Here is a 20,477-nt window from a genome sequence, read left to right as displayed (position 1 = left end):
TCTTTCTGTATTATTTCCAATTTGAATTTAATTCACTTCAAGCTTCCAAACTTTGGATATTTTGTTCTGCTCAATGAAAAAGTTACTCAGACACTATCTTAACTCCATCTTAATGCAGTTTTTTGTCTGGGAATATTAACTATAAAAACTGGATACAATAGTAATTAATACCTTAACTTAATTACAACCTGATGTCTTCAAATGTACCCTATTACCATAGCCTGTCTGCATCTCTCATTTATAACCCCATCTTCTGGAATGATCACTTCAGTGCCTGATCAGTCTCTTCCCACCTCTATCAGAGGTGGAGTTCCAAAGAGAGGCATTTTTTCCTCCATTCCTTCGGCTCATGAAACCAACTTCCCTAACTGGAGGATGTGGGAAGCCAGCTCTGAGGTGAAACAGTATTACCATGTCCTTATATGCCGTCTCTTCAAATAATTCGCTATCTCTGTAGGCCTCACTGGTTCATCTGCTTTGGCCTTAAGAGGCTGCACTGTTCTTGAGGGCCATGAGAGACTCAAAGTGGGTTTATACATATGTCACTTGGCAAATGGTCATACAGTTTGCACTCTGTGAAGTAAACTGGATAGTGCCCACCCTTGTTAAACTGCTGCTGGCCTTCCACCTTCATATTTAAAGTGTGTGGGGGGGGGGTTGTCTGTCACTGTTTACTAGGTTGTACTGCGGTTTATCTTTATCTTTAAGTTTGAGCTTAACCTTTTTTAAAAAATGGGGTGTATTTAATTTATTTGAATGGCTGTTCTTTATTTTAGTCTACTAATGGCTGCCTACTCCTCCTCCCCTGCTGCTGAACTCCCACCCAGACTAAATTCTGTGTGATCCCTTTGTCGGTACCTCTCTTTCTCATTCTGTCTGGGGCTTTTCTCTGCTCACCGCATTCCTTGTAACTATAGGATGTAAGAAATTTTCAGACAGAAGTGTGATTTTTAAGTTGAATGTTTCCTTTTGAAGGATGAAAATATCAATGAAAAGAAAAAACTAACAAGGGATGATGCAGTAAATTTTTTAAAAATAATATATTTAACTGGAACTTTAAGAAACATTTCCCAATAATTGAAAAAAATGGAACAGTTCATCTTGCAAGGTTATTATAACTCAACAGTCTGTATGGTCACAGAGAAATTGTACTCCATGTGGAAAGTAAAGTGTACCTTCTATTATTTTGGGGGGCGGGGGGAGGGGAAGAAACTGATGTAAAAATAAAATCCTCTGCAGAATTTCTCACAGCTTTTAAACCTTTCAGTTAATCACACTGAGGACAAATCCTGATGCAGCCACTCAGAACAGACGTTTCCAATTCACTCAAAATCAAAAGAAAGAAGACTCAAAAACATCAACATCAGTCACCAGTGTCAATCAAGCCAGTACATCTCGGCTAGAAGGACTGCAGTCAGAAAACCACCGCTTGAGAATGAAAATCACAGAGGTATCATTTATTGTATACACTAAACCAGATAAATCTGTCCTGTGGATGAAACACTTCATTTGCATAGCTGTAAAGGCATACAAAGCTTAACCATTCTCATTTTTTTCAACTAAAACCTCATAATTTTAGCCTCTGTTTCTAAAGAAAGAAAGTCAGTTAGCAAGTGCGAAAAAAATAAAATCACAAGTATTGTCATACTTATAAACTAATAGAGATGAGACACTTCTTCTCATCATAGATGATACCTGTATCAGCTTTATGTGAGACTTCCCTCGTTTCTGAGAATTCCCAACAGGTACATTAACGCCTATGCTACCTGTAGACAGACTGAACACCTCTAGTTGTACAGGTGTAGTTGTAAAAGTGTAAACCTTATATCATGACCACCATGGGATTCAAAGAGTAGGTATGATATATTGACATTTTTTATTGTACCTTGCAGCAACCCAGTAATAGTTCCACTTTTACTGAGTCGGTCCAATACCCCAATTTTGAGGTAGCTGAAGCAGAGTGTTCCAGTAGATAAGGGACTATGTTGTGGATCAGGAGATCTGGATTCTGTTCCCATTTCTGCTGCTTAATTGCTGTATGACCTTGAGCATGTCACTTCACCTCTCTGTGCCTCTGTATCTGTACAGTGCCTAGCAAAATGGGACTCTGATCTTGGTTGGCACTTCAGGGCACTACCATAGTATAAAATTCCTGTTAGCATGGCCTAATACTATGTATGGTGTTCTAGTCTCTGAATACAAATATCGAAATCCAACAGATGTGGGTCTCCCTTCGGACTTGGAGATGTGTTAAGGGAAACACAGCAGCTTTGTCTTCAGAGAGCTGGCAAGGGGAACTGCTGCCCCCTAAGGTCCATGGTAAAGTTTTTTGGGCAATGGGTTGCCTGCCCACCTCCCCATTCAGCAAGAGGGCATAAAAGTCCTTGCTTCCATTGTTACCCTTCTGCAGCTGATCCTGCAGCCTGATTCACAGTGTGCACTCACTAGGGAAAGCCAAGGTTCTCCTCTATATGGGCTGCCATCACAAATCCACATTGTAGGAATTAACTGCTGAGCCTCTTGAGTCCCTGACCACTTTAAAGCAATTAGTCAGTGACGCCATTCATGGTGATAGTTCCAGGAATTCTGCTCCCTGTTATAAAAGGCGTGCAGCCCCAACTGCCCTCACATCTTCTCTTCCCACCTTCCTGCAGAATCATTTTCACCACCATCTCACAACACTCTGTCAATATTTATTTAGAAGAATAAATGGCTTTTACATTTGTTAGTTAAGCTAATTGCATAGCTAGGACTACAAATTATTCACAGATTTTTAAGACCAGGAGCAGGATCAGATTAAAGAATTTTGGGATTCTGTGCACCATGGTAATTGGAGGGCCCCCTCTTCCCTAAAGTGTCCTGCCCCACACACAGATACCAGAATTCTCCTTCACCCCACATATACCCCAACAATCCTCCACCAGTCCTCACTTGCTGTGACAGGCCCATCACACATCCCAGCAGCCCTGACAAATATCACACTCACCACAACCCCAACCCCTCAGCCCCACTGACCACAGCTCCCAACATCCCCCATTCCCCCCCATAGCCCACCCCATCTCCCCCAGCTCCCCCCACTTGACCCCAATATCTCACCCTGCAGCCCCCTCCCAACACCTCCCACTCACCTCATAGCCTACCACTCTCCCTCACCCCCAGCCAGGATCATCCTGGTCACTCACTGACACCTTCCCAGCTCAATGCTCCACTCCCTGCCCGGGCTAGGGAAGTTCCTCCCAATCCTGGCCACCCAACTCTGCTTTCTCCCATCACTCTTCTGCCCTGTCCCTTTCATCTTAGAATTCTTTCCATTTTTAATGAAGCCTGGCTTGTCTACTGCATAATTAAATTACACCTGGTGGTGGTTTCTGCTTACCACTCTAATGTGACATTGGCATCTGTTTTACTCATCCTCCTACGAAACATTTTCTTAGAAGTGTTATTGCATTTGTATCCACCAATTCATAACCCTCCTAACGCATGAGACTTGAACATAGTACTCACCAGAATTGCAGAGGTGCTAAGATAACGCTGTGATGAGCATAGCCTAAAGTTTAATACAGTTGCAAACTATGGTTCTTTTCACCAGCTCTCTGAAAGTTGCCATGATGGTAGCAGTTAGGTCAATGAGAGAGGTGAGAGAAACTCTCCTGTTACATTTTTTCACAAAGACAAATCTTCATCCCATATTGTTGCCCAAGTTGATCTCAGAATTCCATCTGAATTATAGCATCGAGCTCCTGGTCTGCCAATCAGAGCCTTAGAGTATATCTGGTGAGGCCAGACTATGTAAATTGAATGCAAAAAGAACTGTTAGCTATTACCAGAATAGAAACAAACTATGCTGGAAATCATACTGGTTCTTCATAGCATTTGCAGAGCAGTCCAAGAGTAGAAGTTCTTTCTGTTCAGCCTTTTTCTAAATGGATTAAACTAGATACCAAAATCTGCTAAGAGCAATCAAGAGTTCCAGTGTCAGAAGAACTCGGGGCTCATTCTGTTAAAGCTTGTGACTACCTCTACAGCTTACCTGCATCATGTTTCCAGATCTGAAATTTATGAAGAAGCAACGTAAAGTTAAACAAACACCTTAATTCATTATTATGGTCTCCGTTCTAGAACCAGATCAAATTCTGGGGACAGATTGTCCCTAGAATTGTATAAAGAGAGTGGTACAAGGAGCCCCTTATGAGTACCAGGAGTAATTAAAATCCAGACCCTGCTCCACTCCCTGCTCAGGACTGTACCTACCAGCACAGTTTAGCCCTCAAGGAGGTCATTCTTTGTTTCTGTACAGTCCTTTATGGTGCAAGTGCAGCAGGCCAGTGTTTTCTCTTGATCTTCCAGGCATGTTGCTGGAGAGAGGTCTTTGATTCTCTCCCTACAGTCTGAAGGCTGTTTTCAAAGAATTCAGGATGTTTTTCCCCTTGCCTGGAGGCTGGTACCAAGGGCAATGCCAACCAAAAACAGCAGCTGAATGGGCACCTGCTGACTGGCAGGTTGGTCAGTTTGAGTTATGAAGGATCTAAAAAGTTAGAAAATAATTTTCAAATAACAGAAAGCATGGAACTTTCTCAACTCTGTCATGAGCTTGATCTTCTTCAAACCTTACAAAAATGCCACCTCTGAGCTGAATTACAGAAAAACATCCTCATAAAAGGAGTTTCTCTGGGAAGGTTATAAGGGAGTGAAGATACCATTTAAAAGAATGTTGTTTGTCCCCAGTTATTAGAGAAGCAAGGTGGGTGAGCTAATATATTTTATTGGACCAATTTCTCTTCGTGAAAGAGACAAGCATTTGAGCATACCCAGAGCTCTTCTTCAAATCCTGTGTAAGCTCAAAAGTTTCTCTCTTTCACCAACAGAAGTTAGTCCAATAAGAGATATTATCTCACCCAGCTTGTCTTGTTTAAAGGAATGAAATGCTTCCTGCAGTCTTGACTTCATAGTCACATCCATGATGCCACAATTTGGGTAAGCTTCCTTTTTAATTGCCAAAACTAAACAAATGAGATATTTATGTCAGTGCTACTTTGTTATTGTTATAAGAAAATGTTATTCATAGGGTGAGTGTGTGTGACGTGACTCTAGGAGGCGCAGGACACAAAAGCAGCTCAGGGAGAAAGAGGTCACGTTTGCACTCTCAGGATTCTGGCTGGTTATGGGCCAGTGTTGCTTCCAGCACAACTTAAAATAGGCCATGACTGACCTAAGCTCCGGCATTTCCTGCCTAGGCTGTCTGAGGGTATGTCTACGCTACGGGATTATTCTGATTTTACAGAAACCAGTTCTAGGATACAGATTGTATAAAGTCGAGTGCACGCGGCCACACTAAGCACATTAATTCAGCGGTGCGCGTCCATGTACCGAGGCTAGCATTGATCTCTGGAGCGTTGCACTGTGGGTAGCTATCCCATAACTATCCCATAGTTCCTGCAGTCTCCCCCACCCATTGGAATTCTGGGTTGAGATCTGAATGCATGATGCGGCCAAAACAGTGTCGTGGGTGATTCTGGGTAAATGTCGTCACTCAATCCTTCCTCTGGGAAAGCAACGGCAGACAATCATTTTGCATCCTTTTTCCCTGGATTGCCCTGGCAGACGCCATAGCACGGCAACCAAGGAGGCTTTTGTCACTGTCACCATATGTCTACTGGATGCTGCTGACAGATGCGGTACTGCAGTGGTACACAGCAGCATTCATTTGCCTTTGCAAGGTAGCAGAGACGGTTACCAGCCCTATATCACCGTCTGCAATTGGATATTGGTGATGACAGTTATCAATCCTTTTGTACCGTCTGCAATTGGAAATTGACGATGACAGTTATCAATCCTTTTGTACCGTCTGCAATTGGAAATTGACGATGACAGTTATCAATCCTTTTGTACCGTCTGCAATTGGAAATTGACGATGACAGTTATCAATCCTTTTGTACCGTCTGCAATTGGAAATTGACGATGACAGTTATCAATCCTTTTGTACCGTCTGCAATTGGAAATTGACGATGACAGTTATCAATCCTTTTGTACCGTCTGCAATTGGAAATTGACGATGACAGTTATCAATCCTTTTGTACCGTCTGCAGTTGGAAATTGGCGATGACAGTTATCAATCCTTTTGTGCTGTCTGCTGCTGTCATGGGTGCTCCTGGCTGGCCTCGCTGAGGTCGGCCAAGGGCGCATGGACAAAAATGGGAATGACTCCCCAGGTCATTCTCTTCTTTATGTTTTGCCTAAAATAGAGTCAGTCCTGCCTAGAATATGGGGCAAGTGTACTAGAGAACCAGAGAGCACAGCTGCTCTGGGTCAGAGCCCCAGAGATCCCACAGAAATGATGAGCTGCATGCCATCCTAGGGGGTGCCCCTGCAACAACCCCACCCGTTGCTTCCCTCCTCCCACACCCCTCCTGGGCTACCGTAGCAATGTCCTCCCATTTGTGTGATGAAGTAATAAAGAATGCAGGAATAAGAAACACTGACTTTTTAGTGAGATAAAATGATTGTGGGGCAGCCTCCCACTGCTATTATAGTCCAGACAGTACAGAATCTTCATTAGACATGAAAGGGGGGGATGAGGAGCTCAGCCCCCAGTTGCTATGATGAGAACAGTTTTCAATCCTTTTGCACCGTCTGCGGGAATGACCAGGAGTCATTCCCATTTTTGCCCAGGCGCCCCTGACCGACCTCACTGAGGCCAGCCAGGAGCACTCACGGGATGATGAGGACGGTTTCCAAGCCTTTTGTACCGTCTACCATCAGGAAAGGAAGGGGAGGGGATGCTGCAGTTCAGCACCACAGCACAGAGTCTACCAGCAGCATGCAGTAGACATACGGTGACATTGAAAAAAGGTGAGAAACGATTTGTTTCCCTTTTCTTTCACGGGGGGGTAGGGGAGTAAATTGACAACACATACCCTGAACCAGCCGGGACAATGCTTTTGACCCTCAGGCATTGGGAGCTCAGCCAAGAATGCAAATCCTTTTCGGAGACTGTGGGGACTGTGGAATAGCTGGAGTCCTCAGTCCCCCCTCCCCTCCCTCTATGAGCGTCCATTTGATTCTTTGGTTTTCCGTTACACTTGTCACGCAGCACTGTATTGAGTCCCTGCTGTGGCCTCTGGAGATTTTTTTCAAATGCTTTGGCATTTCGACTTCTTGAACGGAGCTCTGATAGAACAGATTTGTCTCCCCATAAAGGGATCAGATCCAGTATCTCCTGTACAGCCCATGCTGATCAGCGCTCCTATAATAAGCCTCCTGTCCCAAATCTGGACCTTAGCGTCCAAAATCTGGGTGCTTAGCATGAACCTCCAAGCTTAATTACCAGCTTGGATCTTATCTCGCTGTCACCAATCAGGATTCTGAGTACCTGATAAACTCTCCCGGGTCTCCCCCAAACCTTTCCCTGGGGGGCCCCCCAAGACCAAAGCTCTGAGTCTACCCGGCAAGGGAAATACTCCACTTCCCTTCCCCCTACCCTCCTCATCCAGCCCAGACTTTTCTCTCTGGGCTAACCTGGGAGAGCTGAATGCAATCTCTTTACATCACAATACCCAGAAGCATGTCTCCTTTATTCCACAAAGATGACAAACCCCAAATACAAGGAAACAGAGATGATCCTCATCTCTTTCCCCTCCCACCAACCTCTGGTGCTGCAGCTTACCCCGTAGATCTAACAAAAGAGATCCCCTCCCCTTGTCTCTTGACTACCCAGAGAGAAAACTCAAACAAGTCTTAAAGAAAACTTTTATAAAAGACAGAAAATACATAAGATAAAACTCTGCATTCAAGAGACAATACAGGCTATGCTTATAAGACAATAGGAATAAAACCTCAGTCTGTTCAAAAGATATCCAATTTAAAACATTTCAGCAAATTCCCACACCTCCGTTAATACAAAACAATACAATAAAAATCCTATTGTTTTGCACCTTTGTACTTATTACTTGGGAACAGAAGGATAGAAAGAAGCTTGGAGATAGAAAAAAAAGCTCTTCCCTCATAGCTGAGAGAAAACAAACAGAGCGAACAAAGCCAAACACACCCAGAAGTTCCCTCCCTCACTTTGAAAAATCCAGTTTCCTGATTGGACCTCTGGTCAGATGTTTGGTTCCCTTTGTTAACCCTTCACAGATAAAAGAAACATTAACCCTTAGCTATCTGTTTATGACAGCTCCACACTGAGCAAACAAGAAATGAAATTCTAAAGTTTGTGGGGCTTTTCCTGTCTACCTGGCCAGTGCATCCAACTCCAGATTGCTGTCCAGAGCAGTCACAATGGTGCACTATGGGATAGCACCTGGAGGCCAATACCATCAAATTGCGGCCACACTAAGCCTAATCTGCAATGGCAATACCGACTTCAGCGCTACTCCCCTCGTTGGGGAAGAGTACAGATATCAATATTAAGAGCCCTCTATATCGAAATAAAGGGCTTCATTGTGTGGATGGGTGCAGGGTTAATTCGGTTTAACGCTGCTAAATTTGGTATAAACACGTAGTGTAGACCATGTCTGAGTGGCTGTGCACCCTGCAGTGTCCATAATCGGTATAGCAATGTACACTATAGAGATCACTCAGCTTCTTCCAACATGCCTCATTCCATCCCAACACACATCTTGTGCATAGGACCTACACTGGGAAATTCTCTCCAAGCTCCTTGTGGTGCCTTTAGGTCCCATATGCTGGCTCAGTGGCATACAGGGTCAGGAGCAGCACAGAGAATCCCTCCCATAACTATGAAAGCCAGAGGCACCATTATGATCACCTAGTCTTAACTCCTGCACAACGTACACTTGATTATATCAATCTCTTGTTTAAATGCTTTCTCTTTACATCATGTTAGCAAATATTTTGATATTTCATATATTGTTTGATTACTGAATCTGCTAAATGACTGAATCTTTCTGTGCACTGCTGATGTGCCACTGACTCAGACAAGGTCAAATTTAAAAATAACGGAGAATCCCTACAAAGGACTGCGTGCAGCTTGCTGTGGAAATCAGTGTAGTAGCCACCTATAGTACATCTGTAATGTGTGTGCAGTGAATGAAATTAAGAGGTTTCCATGCAAGGCATACCAGTGTCCAACGGACTTGCTCTCTTATTCAGCAAGACTACAATGTCATGTGAAGTAAAATTTGCTTAACTAAAATGAAAAGTACTAAATGACACAGCAGCTTGGTTTTTTTTTTTCATTTGTACGTTATTTTTAGCAAATAACAGTATTTATCGGCTATTTAGAGTCCTATGTGCACAGCTTTCCACTTTAACTCACCTTTAACATGACTTTTGGAGGTACTATACGGGTGCTATTAAAAATCAGTATTTGACACACTAGTAATTGCAATGTCAAGCTGTCTACTATTCTAATGATAGAAAGCTATGCATTTAGTGCACATACTGGAAGCAGCGACTTGAGTTTTTAATGGTTCCCACTAGGACTGTCAATTAATCACAGTTAACTCACGTGATTAACTCAAAAAATTAATCACAATTAAAAAATGAATTGTGATTAAATTGCATTTTTAATTGTGCAATTAAACAATTAGAATAACAATTGAAATTTATTCAATATTTTTGGATTTTTTTTACATTTTCAAATATATTGATTTCAATTACAACACAGAATACAAAGTATACACTGCTCACTTTACATTATTATTTTTTATTACAAATATTTGTATTGTAAAAATGATCAACAAAAGAAACATTATTTTTCAATTCACTTCATACAAGTATTGTAATGTGATCTCTTTATCGTGAAAGTGCAATTTACAAATGTAGATTTTTTGTTACATAACTGCACTTAAAAACAAAACAATGCTAAACTTTAGCGCCTACAAGTCCACTAAGTCCTACTTCTCATTCAGTCAATCACTAAGACAAACAAGCTTGTTTACATTTACGGGAGATAATGCTGCCTGCATCTTGTTTACAATGTCACCTGAAAGTGAGAACAGGCATTCGCATGGCACTTTTGTAGCTAGCATTACAAGGTATTTATGTGCCAGATTTGCTAAACATTTGTATGCCCCTTCATGCTTCGGCCTCCATTCCAGAGGACGTGCTTCCATGCTGATGATGCTCATTGAAAAAATAATGTGTTAATTAAATTTGTGACTGAACTCCTTGCGGGAGAATTGTATGTCTCCGGCTCTATTTTACCCGCATTCTGATATATATTTCATGTTATAATAATCTCGGATAATGACTCAGCACATGTTTATTTTAAGAGCACTTTCGCTGCAGATTTATCAGAACACAAAGAAGGTAGCAATGTGAGATTTCTAAAGCTAGCTGCAGCAGTCGACTCAAGGTTTAAGAATCTGAAGTGCCTTCCAAAATCTGAGATGGATGAGGTGTGGAGTATGCTTTCAGAAGTCTTTAAAGAGCAACACTCCGATGCAGAAACTACAGAACCCACATCACCAAAAGAGAAAATCAACTTTCTGCTGTTGGCATCTGACTCAGATGAACATGTGTCGGTCCGCACTGCTTTGGATTGTTATCGAGCAGAACCTGTCATCAGCATGGATGCATGTCCCCTGGAAAGGTGGTTGAAGCATGAAGGGACATATGAATCTTTAGCGCATCTGCGACACTGCCTACAATAGTGCCATGCGAACACCTGTTCTCACTTTCAGGTGACATTGTGAACAAGATGCAGGCAGCATTATCTCCAGCAAATGTAGACAAGCTTGTTTATCTGAGCGATTGACTGAACAAGAAGTAGTACTGAGTGGAACTGTAAGCTCTAGTTTTACATTATTTTATTTTTGAATGCAGGTTTTTTTATACATTCTTCATTTGTAAGTTCAACTTTCATGATAAAGAGATTGCACTACAGTACTTGTATTAGGTGAATTGAAAAATACTATTTCTTTTGGTTTTTACAGTGCATATATTTGTAATCAAAAATAAAGTGAGCACTGTACATTTTGTATTCTGTGTTGTAATTGAAATCAGTATATTTGAAAATGTAGAAAACATCAAAAATCATTTAAATAAATGGTATTATATTATTGTTTAACACTGCAATTAATCACACAATCAATCATGATTAATTTTTTGTTTAATCACTTGACAGCCCTAGTTCCCACTCATTAGATTTCTTATACTGTGTTTTTGTTTTACAGCTGGACAAAGATTTAGAAGAGGTTACTATGCAGCTCCAGGACACACCTGAGAAGACAACATACATTAAGCAGAACCACTATCAGGATCTTAATGACATCCTCAGTATACGGAACTTTACAGACAGCAAAGGTAAGAATCACTGATGCCTGCTAAGGCCTTGGTCCTGCAAGGTGTTAAGCAGTCTGGCCCCCAGTGGACTGGCTCCAGAGCTCTTCATTTTACTGGATTGAGTGTTAAATTATAAAATTTCATTTTGCAAATATGCAGAATCTAATACTAAACTATACTATGTTCACTGCTTAGTTACCTCGCTATATAAAATGGCCTTATCCTGTTGTGCGCTCTAAGAGCATATCATATATGGTAAAATATCATAGAGAAAGATGTTTTAAAAGATATTCAGAATCAAGGATTTTCTGGGTTGCAAGCAGGAATAGAAAGTCATAGCAGGATGATTAAAAAGACTTTCTTGTTTTATTTTGGATGTTGTGACAATTTACTGAGTCAGTATTAAACATGACCTGACCTGAAGAAGAGTTCCACGTAAACTCAAAAGCTTGTCTCTTTCACCAACAGAAACTGGTCCAATAAAAGATATTACCTCACCCATGTTGTCAGTATTAAATATGGGAAACCAAGTTTTCAAACATGATGGTCGTATTAGGGTGTCCACATTTTGCTTTTGGCAAATAGCCGCCCAAAATAAATATTAATGTGCTTATATACCAAGTGCTGATTTGAGCTTCCAAACGTCAGATTGGAGACATTTGTGTTTGAAAACTGTTACCTAGAAATAGGCTGTACTAAAAAGGAATTTTCATTGCTACTATAGCTACCCCATAGCTCCTTTCCCCATGTATTTTGCATCGCTTCCCAAAGAAATACAGGCAAAACAATTACTTCCATCAAAGGTGTTTCGCTATTGAGAAGCAGCATGCTCCACCTGAGTCATAGTCAGGACACCTTGGTTCTATTTCTGGCTCTGACATTGATCTGCTTTGTGACTAAAATGGGGATATTGATGTGACAAATCAGGAAAATGGCTCATTATTCTCGTTAATCTTAGTCTGACCATGTTTCCCTGTTTGGTTTGGTATAGTTACCTGCCTGAATGCATAATCAAATCAAAGGGGGCTGTAAAAGTAAAATCTAGGAAGGGTAAACAATAACATACTAGACAACCTGTAAGGTACCCGCTTCAAAGAAGTTAAGAACAAAAGCTGGGCCATCAGCTGGGGGAAGAAACTACTTTGCTAGAACCACCCAGGCTAAGGCATTTATCTCTTCCCAAGGCAAAGACTGAGATCAAAATATCCTGAGTAGTTAAAAAGATGCCCCTGGCAGAAAATGAGGGTATGTGTGGGGATGGTCTGCTCAGCTGGAAACTGAAAGGAACACAGAGTCAGCATGTAGCGAAGCTGACTCACAGAGTGACTTAAGAGTCACAGTCTGCAGCAAGTGAGCTGTAACTTGGTGCCCAGAGAGAACAGGGACACCAAGTCAAGTCTACAGAGTGGGTTGAGGAGAATGCCAAGCGTAAGTAAGATAATATAGGTGTCTTCATACTCCTGTGTACCAACTGGGCAAAATAAATCATACTTTCTTCTGGAGAATCTGCTTCTGTGTCATTGCACGTTATTACTGATCACAAGAGGAGGATTTCAGCTGGGTTCAGCTATTTATTTGTTAGTGTTCAGTTGAGGCCTACATGCCTTGGCATGAGCTGGCACCTGGTCTGCCAAAGTCACAATATATATTATTGGAAAAACTAATTGCTATTCATTGGGACGTCACAGTGAGACATCACAGAACTGATTAATAGATTCCCAGGTCAGAAGGGACCATGATGATCATCTAGTCTAATATCGTGTATAACACATATGGAAGAACTTCCTCAAAATAATTCCTAGAGCGTATCTTTTCATAAAACAGCCAATCTTGATATGTAAATTGTCAGTGATGGAGAATTTACCACAAATTAAGTTGTTCCAGTAGTTAATTGTTCTCACCTACAGCTGTCAATTAATCGCAGTTAACTCAGCGATTAACTCAAAACAAATTAGTTGTGATTTAAAAAAATTAATTGTGATTAATCACAGTTTTGATGGCACAGTTAGTACTAATTGTTGTTACCTTTTCTTGAATATTCCATTCTTTCGCAACATCCAAGAAATGCTCTACACATGTTTTAGCATAATGTCTCTCTTCAGTAGGTATTACTGCTAAAGCAAATGACTGCAGTGTCCATGCAGCATCAATCAGATGTGCTGTGACTCCCAAGAGAGCAGTGATTGCTCAAGGATGTCCAAGGATCACCAGTCACAGCAGGCAGTGCATTTTTCAGAAGCTCCAACTTCGTAGTCTTCTCGTTGTGATATAAGTCATGTTTTCCTCGAGAGGTGTGACTGATTGGAAAATGCAATTTGAATAGCATCTCTTGGTTCTCTGTCGTTTACAATATTGAATGGTCTGCAGACCACAGCTATTCGCTTTGCAATAGCATTGGTTAAACTGTTGTACTTTCTTTGATACATGGGCTTGCAGCGATCCTGAAACTCTGTAAGGTTACTCTGTCACGGCTAGAGGGATTCATTTGCTGTTGGTGGGTTATCTGTAGCACAAGATCTGGAGGCAAAAGCATGTTTAGTGTGTAGGTGGTACTGCAGACTTGAAGTATTCCAATGGTATTAGAACTTAGCCTTGCTATAACTACATAAAACCGTCTTTTTATCCAGTGCAATCAAAACTATGATTAATCACAACTAATTTTTTTAATCACTTAATAGTCCTACTTATGAAGCTCAGTCTTGAGACAAGTTAGTTTATTTTCTCCCACTGCTCCCCTAGGGAGGCTGTTCTGGGCCTTAAACTTCCATCTAACTTTAAGCCTAAATTTGTTGATGGCCAGTTTATATTCATTTGTTCTTGTACTACCCTGCCCCTTAACTTAAATAGCACCTCTCTCTCCCTGATGCTTATCCTTCTGTCGTATTTACAGAGAGCGATCGTACCTCCCCTCAGCCTTTGTTTTGTTAGACTAAACAAGCCAAGATCCTTAAGTCTGCTTTTGTAAGGTAGATTCTCCATTCCTCTGACCCTCATAGCAGCCCTTCTCTGAACGTGTTCCAGTTTGAAATCATCTTTGTTAAACATGGGACACCAGAACTGCACACATTATTCCAGGTGAGATCTCACCAGTACCTTGTAATAGTACAAGTGGTAATAACACTTCCCTATCTCTTCAGGAAATTCCTTGCCTGATGCATCCTAGGAGTTAACCTTTTTCACAGCTGCATCACATTGGCAGCTCATAGTCGTCAATCAGTGCACGCAGGTCTTATTCCTTCTCTGTCAGTTACAACTGATAAATCCCCACGGCCTTTCACTTTGCACTAGGGTGTCAATTAAGGATTAATTCACAGCACAAGTAATGTGTTCATTTGCGGAGGCTGAAGGCCGGAACCCCATGCCTCAAGGGGGGGCTAAAGGTAGGGGATCACAATTTTTTCTAGTGGAGGGGTCACAATTTATTTTAAGTCTAAATGTGGTCACCAGCATATAAAGTTTGAGACACACTGTTCTAAAGTTTTATATTATTTTATTTTTGAGTGCAGTTATGTAAAAAAATCTACATTTTAAATTGCACTTTCATGATAAAGAGATTACACCATAGTATTTGTATGAGGTGAATTGAAATACTTTATTTTTTTAAAATCATTTTTCCATTGCAAATATTTGTAATAAAAATAATATAAAGTGAACATTGTAGATTTAGTATTCTGTCTTGTAATTGTAATCACTATATTTGAAAATGTAGAAAACATCCAAAAATTTAAATAAATGATATTGTATTATTAACAGTTTGATTAAAACTGTGATTAATCGTGATTAATTTTTTTAATCTCATGATTAATCACAATTTTTTTAAAATGCTTGACAGCCCTACTCTCACCATTGAAAATGTATGCCTTATTTCCGGTCTGAATTTGTCTAGCTTCAATTTCCAGCCATTGGATCATGTTATACCTTCTTCTGCTAGATTGAAGAGACCATTATCAAATATTTGTTCTTCTTTGAGTAGTGTCCCACTGAGTGCTCCATTCTAGGTGCTCTTGCACCCCCTGTGCCTTTGATCAGAGATTTTTCATAGCAACATCCATTTCGCCTTTGCATATGTGTTGTTCCACCTCATGCTCCATGCCATTGCTGTATAGCACTGCGTGAGCTAGCCATCCTCAATTCTTTCTCAACTGCCCCAGCTTGAGACGGAGCCTCAGCTAGTTGTCCAAGTTGAGATTTTTGCCTCAACTGTTTCTCTTAGCTTTTGTACTTAGTATATTACAGTAGTTTGTACCGAGGAATAGTTTAGTTATAGTCAGATTTTTTACAAAAATATATATAAAAAATATATATATAGCTTTTAGATAGTTCCCCCATTCCACCCCCTGGGGAGTCTTTCACCCTTTCCAAGGGTATGTTCTCCTGGCTTCAAGTGTTGCTTGTCATGTCAAGAGTCAATCCCGGGGAGTGACGGACACTCCCGCTGCATCCGTTGTTTTGGGGAATCTCTCATATTTCCCAAAAGTGCAACTTTTCTCTCTAGTGTTAAAATCTAGAGCCAGAACAACCAGGAGATAAAACTTCAACTCCTTATAATGGAGATCTCGCTGCATCTAGCCTCTGACCCCGGCCAGGAGCCCCCTCATATGATGGTTTCTGAGTAAGTCGGCTGCCTCTTCTGTCTCTGAGCGGGACTCCTCAAGGACATCTGAGAGGAAGACCCTAGATTCCTCTCATAGATCTTCCAAAGACCATGCCCCAAGTTCTCCTCAAAGAAGTCTACCTCAAAGAAGTCTAAGTCATTAGCTCCACCAGATCTCATTGGTCTCCAGTATGGTACCCACGAGGCTGATGGTTCCTCAGGTACTGAGAGCTCCACCAATCCTAGTGACTCTAATGTATCTGAGAGGTCATTGGTAGTGACAGGAGACTATAGTGGCAAGAAGAGCTCTACCATGGTACAAAAAAAGAGTGTTTGGGCTCCATCCAGATTCCCCTGGGAGCTTTCAAAATTCATGCTACCATCCACTCCTTCAGCTACCATTACTTCAGCTTAAGCCATGGACACAGTACCAACAACAATCTTGATACTGCAAGAATTCCAGTTTCCCCGAGACCTCAAGAGTGTTAAAGACCCCTGATTCACCATTTCTCGGCTCTGATTTTTCCGGATATCGAGAACTTCCAGTCTGCCAAATGCCTACCAAGTACCAATGGTGGTATCTCACACTTCCTCAGCACCCATCTGATATTAATGGATTTACCTCAAGTTCCTTTTGCTGCCCCACCATTACCAAGTGACTCAGAGAAAGGGGATTCCAATGAACTCTCTTCCTTAGCCTCCCAAATATCTGTGCAAGGCTCTTCACTCTTCCCCCAGGAAGGCTGTTTTCCTGAGATCCCTGAGGAGTCTGAGGTCACTCATGACAGACGTCCACAGCTACCATCCCGCTGGGGTGAGCACCTATGGAATCCGCCACCCGTCCCATATGCACCACCCCATTGGCCATACTGGAACCCCTGAGTGAGTGGCTTATTGCCATGAGTTCTCTAGGGCCTCAAGCTGTACCCTTCATAGAGACAGATAACCCTCCTCATCCTCCCTTTCCAGAAGAGTAGAGCCTCAGGAAGACATTTTTGAGGAACAGGAGGCCAGGGTTGACATGTAGATCTTTCCAACTGCGAACATCTCTTCTTTATCCCCAGATGAAGTTGTCAATGCCACCTCACCATCCCTGGCTGACAATTTTAAGCAGTTTCAGGATCTCATCAGGAGTATTGTGGATTCTTTACAGATCCCCATCAAGGAGATTGAAGAACTGAATCATAAGCTGTTTGACAGCCTCCCTACTGCCTCCTCTGCCCCCACTGCCTTGCCAGTCAATAAGGCACTCCTGGATCCTGCAAATGTCATCTCTGATATGTCAGCTTCAATTTCTCCCAGGTACAAGAGGGCAAACAAAAAATATTGCGTTGCTTCTAAGGAGTTATGATTTTTATTTTCTCACCGATCTCCTAACTCCTTGGTGGTCAAGGCGGTTAATGAATGTGGAAGGCAGTGCCATATTAAATTTATGCCCTATGATAAAAATCTTAAATGTTTCAACCGCCTTGGTAGAAAAACCTTATTTTTCAGCTACTTTACAGGTTTTGCCAATACTGCTGCTCATTCGATTTCCACAACAATAGTTATGAGGAGAGCCTCCTGGCTTCATCTCTCTGAATTCCCAAATTAGGTCCATAATACGATAAAGATTTCCCTTTTGACAGCTCTAAGGTGTTCACTGGCAACATGGATGAATCTCTGCATACATTAAATGAGCCCAGGGCCACTTTATGATCTCTGTGGAGCTACACGCCTGCCCAGAAAAGAAAATGTAGTAGGTCTGTAACGGGGTTTACAAACCCTAAACTGACCATAGACAGAAAAGTGAGGAGATCCGCTCCTGTTTACCGCAAGCAGCTTGACCACACCCCCACAGAGCTGCTAGGGCTGCCAGTCACGAAAGCAGGCACCCACAGCTGCAGCAGCCAGTAGGGGAAATAAGGTCTGCTATAAAGGGGAGAGTACAGAGAAGCAAAGGGGGATAGAAAGGCCTGGGTCAGCAAAGGGGCAACAGTTGGTGTTGGTTCTGCTTTGAGCAGTTGGTGTTGGGGTTGGACTAAATGACCTCCTGAGGTCTCTTCCAACCCTGATAGTCTATGATTTTATGAAACCCAGGCTGCACCAGGCTACCTCCATGAACAGAGACTGAAGCAGACTGCTAGAATTATATAGAGGTGAGGGTCAAAGAATTGCCCTATCCATGAGCAAGCTATGGAAGGCCAGTCAGGAGCAGCTCAGACCCCTCAAAAGACCACACCAAGACTCAGTGACAAGGTCCCAGACAGCGCAGAGATCCCATCCCACCCAGTTCCCAGGCTTGCAGATGCCATATGAAACTCACCGCACGAGACAGAGGTTTCAGAGGAGGAAACAACCCACCTCCCAGCCCTCAACTTCACAACGTTTCACCTCAAAGCATCAATTTAGACAGGATGGTCAAGGTCCTGAGTTCCCACCCCCTTTCATACCAGCTGCAATATTTCAGCTACCTTCCTCCCTTTACCACTTCTGGCGGACATGGGAGTCCGTGACTACGACCAAGTGGGTTTTGGAGAACATTTCCACAGAGTACTGCATCCACTTCAATTCTCTTCCACTCACCAACCCCCTTCCCCATCCCTCTTCAGAGATCCTTCTCACAAGACCCTGCTATGGCAGGAAACTCATTCCTTTCTACAGCTGAGCATAATTGTACCAGTCCCCACAAGCACAGAGGGAAGAGGTTTTACTCCAGGTATTTCCTGGTCCCCCAAAAAAGGCAGCGGTTGGAGAAACAGTCTAGTTTTAAGACAACTCAACATCATTGTGAAGGCACAAAAATTCAGAATGGTGACATTTGCTGTGATAATCCCATCACTGGGCCAAGGAGATTGTATTAGCAACTGCTACCAATCTCATAATCTCGAAGCACCCACTGACATCTGAGCTCACTCAACAACTTCTGTTTCGACCTCCAGAGCCTTTCTTTAGAATGTTCCTGTCATTGAAATATGTAAAGCCTCAACTTGGGCTTCTCTGTGTACATTTGCTGAACGCTGTGCAACAATTCACAAATCTGCTTCCAACACTGTGTTTAGTCCAGTATGGAAGAAAGTACAGCAGATCCAGACTCCAAAGCCCCCTCCTCCTTAAAGGGGAACTGTTCGGGAGTCACCTACAATGGAACATAGGGAGAGTAACTGCCCAAAGAAGAGGAAATAGTTACTCACTCTGTGCAGTAACTGCAGATCGAGATGTATGTCCCTATGCATGCTCCACTACCCTCCCTCCTTCCCTGCTGCTTCAGAGTTCCCTGTTATGGGGTGTCGTGGTAGGGAAGGAACTGAGGACAGCTGGGTCACACAGTGCTATATAACAACAGCATGCAGCACGAGGCGGAGTAACACATATGCATGGGCCAAACAGACACTCCTATGAAAAATCTCCAATCAAAGGCGCAGGTAGTGCAAGGGCACCTAGAATGAAGCACTCATAAGGAGACACATCTTGAGGAACTGCAGTGACCATAGGCACCAACTCCCTGGGTGCTCTGGGGCTAGAGCACCCATGACGAAAAATTAGTGGGTGCTATGCACCCACTGACAGCCAAACTCCCCTCATCCCCCATCCCACCTCCTCCTCCTCCCCTGAGCGTGCTGCATCCCCGCTTCTCCACCTACTTCCCAGTGCTTCCCACCCGGCCACCACCAGACAGCTGTTTGACAGCGTTAGCACACTCCGGGAGGGAAGGGGAGGAGTGGGAACATGGCACACTCAGAGGAGGAGGCAGGAAAGAGGCGGGGCCAGGGCAGGGATTTAGGGAAAGAGTTGGAATAGGGACAGAGAGATGGTGGAGTTGGGGCGGGGACTTTGGGGAAGGCATTGGAATGGGGGCGGGGCCTCATGGAAGGGGTGGAGTGGGGGTGGAGCCAGGGACAGAGCAAGGATTGAACACCAAGGGGAAAGAGGGGAAGTCAGCACCTATGACACTGAGTAACCATTTCTTCCCCATGCAGGTACTATGGACTGTATTCAAGTTACCCCCCAAGCTTCTTTTTGTTAAGCTGAGTTCCTTGAGTCTATCATAAGGCATTGTGTATTGCTTAAACATTAACAAACAGATGGGCACAGGTACCATATTTCTGAGTGGCACAAACTCCGTTTAAGCTAGGCAGAAGCTACTTCAATTAAAATATTTGTTGCAGTCTTTCAATCATTAAAATGTTGTACTATTGTTGCAATAGGTCAAAATAATTTGTTTTTGAGCATATTAAGTTTTGGCTTGGATCAAAGCAGCTTTTTTCCCTTCGTATCAGAGAATATCCATATTTTCAACTGTGGCTGTACTTATAGTTACACTAGTTATGGCTCCAGAAAGTTCCCAATGTCCTAAAAAAGCATATATAGCTGCTAGAGTCATGCAATTACTGGGCTGAGATCAGCAACAAGAACTAACCCCGAGGAGTGGAATTAAGCACTTTTATAATGTGTTTGAAAGGAATGTGGACTATTTCACCAGTGACAGGCATGCCAAAAAAAAAATAACAAAACACAAACAATAGTTCATGCAAAAAAGAGCCATTAAATTGTTCCAAATGGTCTCTTGAATATGTGGTTTGAATAAAAATGATTCCCTTGGTAAAGACTGTTCTAAATATGACCTTGCTCTTATTTCTAATAGTTTATTAGAAAA

General features: G+C 42.4%; 1 protein-coding gene across 1 annotated transcript in view; it reads left to right on the top strand.

Annotated features, from left to right (window-relative positions):
• Positions 1–20,477, top strand: part of GABBR2 (gamma-aminobutyric acid type B receptor subunit 2) — a 926,530-nt gene that overhangs the window by 881,891 nt on the left and 24,162 nt on the right. Inside the window, exons 16-17 of the mRNA XM_075062656.1 lie at positions 1,268–1,450; positions 11,139–11,268. Coding sequence (XP_074918757.1) covers positions 1,268–1,450; positions 11,139–11,268 — 313 coding nt within the window. The remainder of the gene's footprint in view (positions 1–1,267; positions 1,451–11,138; positions 11,269–20,477) is intronic.

The sequence above is a fragment of the Chelonoidis abingdonii genome, chromosome 2 (genome assembly GCF_003597395.2).
Source record: "Chelonoidis abingdonii isolate Lonesome George chromosome 2, CheloAbing_2.0, whole genome shotgun sequence".
Lineage (NCBI taxonomy): Eukaryota > Metazoa > Chordata > Testudines > Testudinidae > Chelonoidis > Chelonoidis abingdonii.
The sequence above is the reverse complement of the archived record's forward strand: the minus strand, read 5'-3'. Positions and strand labels throughout refer to the sequence as shown.